Source organism: Acipenser ruthenus, chromosome 8, assembly GCF_902713425.1.
Source record: "Acipenser ruthenus chromosome 8, fAciRut3.2 maternal haplotype, whole genome shotgun sequence".
Taxonomy (NCBI): domain Eukaryota; kingdom Metazoa; phylum Chordata; class Actinopteri; order Acipenseriformes; family Acipenseridae; genus Acipenser; species Acipenser ruthenus.
In genome coordinates this window covers 61,291,038-61,300,934 of record NC_081196.1, presented here as the reverse complement: position 1 = coordinate 61,300,934, position 9,897 = coordinate 61,291,038, and the positions used below count along the sequence as shown (strand labels likewise).

The 9,897-nt window shown below is 41.6% G+C and overlaps 1 protein-coding gene across 1 annotated transcript; it reads right to left on the bottom strand.

The window, feature by feature from the left end:
* Positions 1 to 347: 347 nt before the first annotated feature.
* Positions 348 to 9,631, bottom strand: LOC117406570 (claudin-14-like). Its single transcript, XM_059029420.1, has 2 exons — positions 9,524 to 9,631; positions 348 to 3,038 (listed from the first exon to the last, which is right to left on the bottom strand). Exon 2 carries the CDS (start codon positions 2,691 to 2,693, stop codon positions 1,980 to 1,982), a length of 714 nt encoding a protein of 237 aa, XP_058885403.1. The 5' UTR covers positions 2,694 to 3,038; positions 9,524 to 9,631; the 3' UTR covers positions 348 to 1,979.
* Between the last annotated feature and the right edge of the window lie 266 nt (positions 9,632 to 9,897).

The window sequence follows — 9,897 nt, the reverse complement described above, 5'->3', positions numbered from 1 at the left end:
ACTTAGGAATAGCATTACAGAATATAACATTTTACTGGACTCTGTGCAGGGATAAACTATAGTGAAGCTTTTCTCTAATATCCTTCTTTATACAAGTATGCTATAAGACTTGATTTGAATTAAACATGCTGTTTAATCCCCAGATCCCAGTTGAACTGAGGGTCTATGTGCTGAGCTTCAACAACTTCTGGACAAGGTGACCACTACCTACAATAAGGCATGCCCAGACCTCTGGAAGACACGTGGGCTCTTTGTTAGGACAGTGCCAACCACAAATTGAAAAGAAAAACACCTTGCTTATTATATTTCCAAACTTCATTTTATTTATTTATTTATTCATCCTTTAACCAGGAATAAACCCAGCAGTGATTTCACATCATTGAAAACAACAACATCATACATTCAATCTGGGATCAGAAACGCTTATACTTCCATCATTCTTGGAACCTCCTCATTATAATAAATGTAATCTTAGTCATTATTCTACATTTAGCTGGTACATTTGGGTTATTTATCTGATGCTCGATCATATCCTGGATACTCTGGTCCAGACTATTTCATGCCATAGGGGCGCTGTTACTAAATGCTATCAGCAGACCTTCTTCAAGGCTCTTGATAAATAGTGTAAGACTAGATCATAAACTGAACGCAGGTATATTTACATGTAAAATCGAGCCTAGCCTCATTTTAAAATACTTGTAGCTTAATTTTCTAAATACATTGCCATATAACTTCAAACCTGTGGAGTTGGTCTGTTTCCATTAACGGAAGTTGCCTACACTTCCATCATCTTTTAGAGGACTGGTTCTCATGTGTAGCTCTTTCAATCCATGCCAGTGCAGGAACACATTTCAACCAGGTCCTTAATTAGTGGATGTAGAGCTGAATCCCACTTTGGTTGACTCAGGCCAGCAGCAGGTTAGAATGTACACAGATCACAGTGAACCCAATCTAAAAAGCTTTCTCATGGCTTATTGAACAATTGTTTGAAAAGGTTTTTTTTTTTTTTTTTTTTAATGGAGACAATAAAAATGGAAGTGTTCTAGACTAGCTGTTGAAAAAAACCCAGCAGTAATGTAAATGTGTTTATTCACAATGACACAAAGACTTTAAATTCTTGAGTTTGTAAGCTTGGTAAGCTTTGTAAATCTTGAAATGTGTCTGTCTCAAGCCAATCACTAGCCCTTCAATCATTAGAGCTTTATAATGGAGATGTACAAAGAGGCAGCACTGTACAATACAAGCTGTTTGCATTATTAATTTTAATATTTACATATACCACATGACAAAATATGAAATTACTCCTCATCTCTGACTCTTTTCTGACTCTTCTTATGAAAACAATGTGTTGCTTTTATGTTAAACACTTTGAGCAGCTGTAACACAAACACATGTACCCAGCTGCTGATGAGGCCTTAAATGAAATGTATCAGTTTAGTGGTTGTTCCCATCCCTGTGTATACTGAGTGAGAAAGCCTGTGATCCCACTGTGGATGAATCTTATACGAAGATCTTATATCTTACAAGAAGGTTTCCTCTTCTGTTACCAATTAATATGCAAACATTATACTGTAGTAATAAGCTATACACTGCCCTCAGCCCCCATGACTAGCAGCAATCATAGTGATTTAGCTCTGTTAAGTCTTCTGTTGTCATTCAATGTCCTGTTAAAATAAGAAAGTCCACCCGCTTAAGGATTTGTGTGTATGTTATACACATGGTGCATTTACAAAAAAAACAAAGCATGAAAACAATAAATATAAACATAACATGCAAAATCAAAGTCAACAACAACAAAACAGTTGGTTATTGTCCAGCAAAAATCTACAAGCTGTCAAAATCAGCTGTGGGTCTCAGCTTTGAGTCTGTTCCTTAAGAAATAATGTTAAATAATTTGTGTGAACAACGCTGCAAATAAGAGGCTATCCAAACCCACTCCTGATTTGTGACTGCAGTCTCTAGCTGAGTCTCTGCGCCACTCACACATAGTCGTTGAGTCTATACCCGCTGCTGGAGGCAGAGGAGCTGGAGGGGTTGTGGTTCCCTTTGTAGGCGGCAGGGGGGTGGTAAGCTGGCGCAGCCCTGTGTGTGGCGCGGCGGATTTGGGCCCGGTAAGGGAAGTGGTTCTGGACCTCCCCGCAGGACAGGCAAAGAAGGACTCCCCCAAGGATGGTGAGGCCAGCAGAGACAAAGCCCACATAAATGGCCTGCCCGATCTCGTACTTCATGCCGTTGGGCAGCATGGGGTTGTAGAAGTCCTGGATGACATCATTGGTGGACCAGGAGATGGGGACCAAGCCAAGGATGCCAGCGATCACAAAGCTGGCACCTCCACTTACTGCCAGGGGGTTCTTGGCAGAGGATCCACGGACGCAGCGGGTGCATTTCATCCCCACTGCTGAAAGAATGGCAGCGAGAGTGGAAAGCACACAGGAGAGGACCATCAGAGCCCGGGCAGCCTGCAGGTCCCTGGGCAGGGCCAGCTGGGAGCGGTGGATCTCACACTGGTAGATGCCTGTGCTGTGCCAAGCACACTCCATCCACAGCCCCTTCATATACGCCGTTGCCGTGATAATGTTAGAGCCTACATATGCCGTCCTTCGCCAGTGTGGCAGAACGGTAGCTACCAAAGTCCCAAAAAGACCAAAAAGACCCAAGAAAAAGCCTAACAACTGGACTGCCATGCTGGCCATCTTTGGTGTGGTTCTTTGTAATAAAGAAGCTTCTCTTTCTCTCCTGCTTTTTCCTTGTTTGGCAGACTGGCTAGATAGATCAAACTGCTCACTTCTCAATAAACAGAGCCTGTGTCAGCTCACTGTTCTGTTATGTGAGGTTCACTGTTTCCTTGTGACTTCCATCGGTTCAATGGGTCTCTTGCAAGCTGTTTTAATGTGGCTTCAGTAAGTTGAGCTTTCTGATGATGAATGTAGCCACTGTTACTGTTCTCTGATGGAGGTGAAGGAAGCTTGTTTTCTGTTGCTCGCAGTTTCTCTCTCGTCTTACTGAATGTACCAACTTTACTTATTGACCAATGCAACCTGGCAATGGTATAAAAAAGAAAAATGGTTAAACATTGACTTAGAAGGTTAAGTAGCAACACTTTAATTGCATCCAGTGAAACAAATTAACATATAAAACGCTGCAGCACGTCACAGTTTTTTTTGCATAGACCTCCTTAAGACATAAATCTTTTATACATCTTTAAAGGATGTATAAAAAAAAAACGTATTGATGTTTACCATATTCGGAGAGTAAGGGTAACTGTGTTTGTTGAATTTTTTAGGGTATCACAGCTGTTTGAGAATCTTTGGCAAAATCTTTGATAGCATTCTGTAATAGAAGTTAAAACCAGTTAATTATTAATTGTATTAAATAGCCATTAACAGTCACATTAAAAAGAAAATTGTTGACATAAAGGAAATATTTTCCCACGCTTAGTGAGTGAAAGTTAGATTTTGGTCCTGTCACCTAATCTGCAGTCTGGGGAGTTAGAGTACTTAGGGTTCTCTTACAAACACTCCCCACAGTAAAAGCACAGTAAAAGCATAGTAAAGCACAGAGAGGGATGGTAATGCTTATTAAAAAAAACACAGAAAACAGGGTAAACTTTGGTAAATGCATATAACCATGGGAAAAGCATGGACAGGCAGAACATTTTCTTCATAAGCAACACATCTTGGATTTCTATGAGTGCATCTAGAGTTTAAGTCACATGGTTCATCCCCATGGTTCCTTCATGATGTGCATATGGCATCATTGTTACTAATAAAGCACACAAGTCCATGTATCTACATCAAACATTGCATTTCACAAATATGTTCATTTCTTAACTACAGTATGTATGCAAGACGTTTGCAGAATTGGCATATCATTTTAGCATCAACTGTACCCTCTTGGAAAATGCAGAACCGCTGATTTTATATGGGCAAAGCTGGAGTGTGTGAATGCTGCTATGAAAACGTGTTCTGTGCTTGCAGTAACAGTTCTCTTCCTGTTCCATGACTACAGTATAGTACTCTTTTACTGCTGGATAACCCCCATCAGGGTCTATTGTAATGATCTAAACAGGAGAGAATTTTAATACTGCTGCCGTAAAATGTATAAATAGAGGATACTGAATGATCGTTGGTGCTCCATGGTTTGTTATTCGCCGCAGGAGGATGTCCCAGTAAATCACAAGCCCCAGTACACCACTGGATTGGAATGAAACAAAGACACATTCAAAACTAGTCCCGGTAATCATGTTATCCCACTAATGTTAACCACTCAACAAAAATGTATCCCCCTAGATATACCCACGCGTGTGGTATAAACCTGATTTTCTGCAGTCCTCATTTCACTGTATTTTTTTATTGTATGTAGTGATGTTAATAAAAATAATCATCCTAGGGGGGAACAGCAGAAAGATGAATGCAGTGAAGAGCGGTGGTGCAGTGCTATAGAGGTGAAGCAGCATACACACTTCATTGTATATTTAATGTATTGTTTTCCACTGTATTTAATGTCATATTTAATGTACAGTATTATGCTACTATCACGTATCATGTATTATGCTACTGCTCCTGCTCTACTCCCCTTCATCTCCTCCCTCCTCAACACCTCTCTACTTTCTGGTATCTTTCCCTCTGCCTTCAAAAAAGCCTCTATCACTCCCCTCCTCAAAAAACCTACCCTCGACCCCACCTCCCTCCAGAGCTACCATCCTGTCTCCCTCCTACCCTTCCTCTCCAAAACCCTCGAGCGGAATGTACACCGCCAGCTCTCTGCTTTCCTGTCCAACCACTCTCTGCTTGACCCTCTCCAATCTGGCTTCCGCTCTGCCCACTCCACTGAAACCGCCCTCCTGTCTGTCACCAACTCACTTAAGTGTGCCCGAGCTGCCTCTCTCTCCTCTGTCCTAATTCTCCTTGACCTCTCTGCTGCCTTTGACACTGTTGATCACTCTATTCTACTATCATCTCTTGCTGACCTGGGGATCTCTGGCACTGCTCTGGCCTGGTTCTCCTCCTACCTCTCCAACCGCACTTACCAGATAACCTGGCGTGGAGCAACCTCCACACCTCACCCTCTCTTAACTGGAGTCCCCCAAGGGTCAGTCTTGGGTCCTCTCCTGTTCTCTCTCTACACCCGCTCCCTGGGCCCCCTCATCGCATCCTATGGTTTCTCATACCATTTCTATGCTGATGATGCTCAGATTTTCCTCTCCTTCCCCACCTCTGACTCCACCATCTCCTCCCGTATCTCTACCTGTCTGTCTGCTAATTCCTCCTGGATGCACTCGCATCACCTCAAACTCAACCTCTCTAAATCTGACCTCCTTTTCTTTCCCTCCTCCTCCCCCTCCTCTGATCTCTCTATCTCTGTTCCTCTGGAATCTACCACACTCTCTCCCTCTTCCTCAGCTAAGAGCCTTGGAGTCACCCTGGACCCCTGCCTCTCTTATTCCCAGCACATCTCCACTCTGGCACGCACTTGCCGATTCTTCCTGAGCAACATCCGAAGAATCCGACCCTTCCTCACCAACTTTGCTACCCAGCTCCTGGTCCAGGCCCTGGTACTCTCCCGCCTAGACTACTGCAACTCCCTCCTGGCTGGCCTCCCTGCGTCCGCCACCCGTCCGCTCCAGCTCATCCAGAACTCTGCTGCCCACCTGGTGTTCTCTCTGCCTCGCTTCGCCCACGCTACTCCACTACTCCGCTCGCTCCACTGGCTCCCGATCACCGCTCGCATCCAGTTCTTGTACTAGCCTACAGATGCCTTGACCAGACTGCACCCAGCTACCTCCAGACCCTCATCTCTCCCTACACCCCCACTCGACCTCTCCGCTCCGCCTGCACTAGAAGACTAGCTCTACCTCCGCTACGCTCCCCTGCCTCCAGAGCCCGCTCCTTCTCCACCCTTGCTCCGCAGTGGTGGAATGACCTTCCTACAGATGTCAGGACTGTCCCTGACCACATTCCGGCACCTCCTTAAGACTCACCTCTTCAAACAGCACCTGTAGAACTCCTCTGTTTGTATCCTGGGACACTATCACCCTTCATGTAAATGTGCTTTATTTTGCTCTTATCTGCCCCCTATTTTACTGCATTTAATCCTGTACTTCAGAATACTGTAATCTGCCAACTGTTTAACCTGTAGTACTTTGTATTTAATCATATCCTGATGTAACTATCACTATTTAATCATATCCTGATGTAACTATCACTATTATCTGCTGTATTATTGAATTGTGGTTTGTCACACTTGTACTTTGCTTGAACAAAAGTTATTGTATTTCTTGCTCTTATTGTATTACTTGTATTGTAACACTTGAAATGTATTTGCTTACGATTGTAAGTCACCCTGGATAAGGGCGTCTGCTAAGAAATAAATAATAATAATAATGCACTTTCCACGTTATAGCATATATTATGCATTTCTCTGTATTTAAAGTATTATGGATTTTCTTGTTGTTACTGCATCTTGTAAAGCATTTTGTGATGGTGGTCCACTATGAAAGGCGCTATATAAAATAAAGATTGACTGATTGATTGATTGATTGCAACACAGTTTCAGAATTCATGTTTTGTTGCAGTCCCCCTATGAACCCTGGTCCTATTAGAGGTGAAGCACAGACTAAATATGCATCTCGCTGTGTCTTTTTATTTTTAGAAACTCTTTAGTTGCTATTTTTGGATAATCGTTCCTAGTTTAACCCAGCCTCCTGGTCAGCATGGTTTCCGTGCCCAAATATAGGTTGCTTCCAGTTCTGGTGTTAAACATTAACTCATAGTTTCCACATTAGTGCAGTAGGCATCATGGTGCATTTAACACATATAGTACTTGCATTGACTCCAAAAACATGAATGGATTAGGGCATAAACAAATGCATATTTGTTTTTTGACATAGCCCAATATGACCAATAAACTATATGACAGTGTACTCTATTTAATTGAATAAATGACAGCGATGAACTGGCAGCAACTTTTATTATGCATTGATCTCTCCCTAAATCTGTCAGCATTTCACACACAGGAAGGGTGCTGAGGCAACCCTACCAATACCCAGTGGCTACCATTTGCCATGAAGGGGGAGTCTGTCAGTTTGCTGCTTTCCCTTAATATGATCGGTACCAGCAGCATCTAAAGAACTGAACTGGTTCAGAGGGCATCGCAATAGACAGGGGGGAGTGAGAGACAGTCTGGCTCCTCTGAAACAAATTGCAGAGGCAATTTCCTGCATCTGGCTAAAGAAGAAACTCTGCATAACGCTTTGCATATTTGTCTAGATATGCCAGAAGATATACTGAACGAGTGAGGTGATACCCCTTATACTGTAAGGGTAATAGGGTTAAGCAGAAATGTGTGTAGGAATGCTTGGAATCTCGTCTTCCTGTCGGACAGAAGCAGGTCCTAATTAGTTCAACCTCTGGCATCGGTCAGAGGTCAGCAAAGGCCAAGCAAAAGAGAGTAGGAGGAGGAAGAGAAAGAGCTTCAGAACACTGTAGAAAAGGCCAACCTTGCACTATGTAAGAGGTTACGTTAAACCAAACAGGAAGAAGGCTGTAGCCCCACACCTAGGCCCAAGACAAACCTGGAATGCTGATGGAATAAAGGAAACAGTCATTGTGGAAACTTATTCAGCTGTTTTGACACTTTCTTAACACTTCCAAATTCTCAAAAAAAAGAAAACAAAAAATAAATAGGGTCTCAAGTGGGTGGCATTCTCCTAATGCATGTACCACTCTCTCTCTAATATTGCAGCAGCACTGTCAGATACATACCTGTGGCATAGTTTCAGTAAAGGCTATCTATGCATGAGGGGGTTTTGTTTGAGATGCTGTCAATGTTTAAACCATTTCAGTCTCTCCTCCGGGTCTCTCCTGCAGGTTTTAGTTTTTAACCTTGGTTTCAATCATGCATCATATGCTGTGGGGAGAGGTGGGGGGGGGCTCTAAAATGAACTACCACTTAGGAATAAAACAGCTAAATTGATCTCAGAGTAAATTGAGAATATTGAAAGGTTTTTTTTATGACTGTACACAATTCCCAAAAAGCATTGACACGTCAGTAATCCCCAGAAACCGATCTCATTCTGCACAGTCGATAATGCAGTAGGCGGTTAGTTGTGTGCAAATATATGAGTCTCGAATATAAAGACTGTAGTTATCAGTAGTTATTTCAAGCTGTCAACATTAATCAAATGTTCTAATTGATTCAGTTCTGTCTATGTTGCACGCAAATGGCAGATTTACAATAGGCTTCTGTTTTTAAATACACAAATCCACTTATTTTTTTGTTTTGGTGTACCTTTTTGAATGAATAATGCACTGTTTAAAACTAGCACTGATTTCTAACTACCTCTATAAAAAAGGAACATTTCAAATAGATACCTATTGTGTCAAATTTAAGATATAGGAAGAGTCCCTATACCCTGGTAACGTGACTCCTCAACAGAAAATGGAAGTTATCAGACATTCCCTTCAAGCATGTTTAAGTTTAGCATAGTGGTGTATAACACAGGGCAGAAACAATAGACAACAATGTATTGCATGGGCAATATTACAGCATGTAACTGCCTTACATGTATGATCAAGAGCCAGGAGCATAACAATGAATTCCATTGTAAACTATCCATGTGGTGCTAAATGACAAACTTGACAAAATGCAAAAACAACAGAACCAAGTGACAGCAGGATGATTAAAACGGGCTTGAACGGGCCCTATCATTAGCTGACAATGTTGATATATTAACCTTGCTGGTAAACTGTAGAGCTTTGCTTTTTAATTTCATGCTGCATCGACAAATGTGGAACATAGGGTCCTATCGACAAAATGTTTAGGACTGTTTAACAGTTTTTACACATTGTGCATGGTACATCATTTTGAAGTAGTAGATCTACCACCTATTTATGTTTCTGTTTTAAAATTTTTTTTTTGAGAATTTAACTACAGAAACACATTTGAAAGAGCAGGTTTGGACTTTGTGGTTGAATTCATCAATGATGGACATTGCAGTTTTACCTTAGAGCAGTGGTTCCCAAACCCGGTCCTGGGGACCCCCCTGTGTCTGCTGGTTTTCATTCCAACTGACCTCTCAATTACTTAACTAGACCCTTAATTAAACTGATCCTTTGCTTAATTAAACCTTTTTAGTTGTTTTCAGCTCTTAAACAGTTGCAGTTCAAGTTACTCATAAAATGTTATAGGTCTAATTAAGCAAATGATCAGTTCAATTAAGGGTCTAGTTTAGTAACTGAGAGCTCAGCTGGAATGAAAACCAGCAGATACAGGGGGGCCCCAGGACCGGTTTGGGAACCACTGCCTTAGAGAGTGTCTAAAAAGAAAGTCGAATCGGAATTCTCTGTTCCCTCCCTGTATTAACTTAACAATAAAAATCACAGATTCAGTAATACAATTTATGACAAAAGAAACCCTGAAATAATATATATATATATATATATATATATATATATATATATATATATATATATATATATATATATATATGTTTAAAATACAGTTGCCCATTGATGTTCCTTACCTGTCATTACAGTTGAATTCAGTGTCTCATTCTAGACGGGTCCATGCTGATGGACCTGTTCAAGGCACTTGTATTCATAAAGGCTGAGCCAGGTCCTCTGGCCACAAGTCAAGTCTGCTCCAGTTGATGATCAAATGAAAGTTATTTTATTGTCAGCTGGGAGATATCATGATGAGGTCAGCTGACATATTACTTAGAGACTCTGTCTCAGCTGTCAGGAGCATCTGACGCATTTAGCCGATTGGGTTGTGTGTAAAGAGAGCACTGACTATTGTTCGTTGACCCCCAAGGAGATTCGTTAACTCCACACTTTCCTGAAATAGAGAACACTGCACTTATAAGAGTTTCCCATGGTAAGAATGTGACTACAGGGT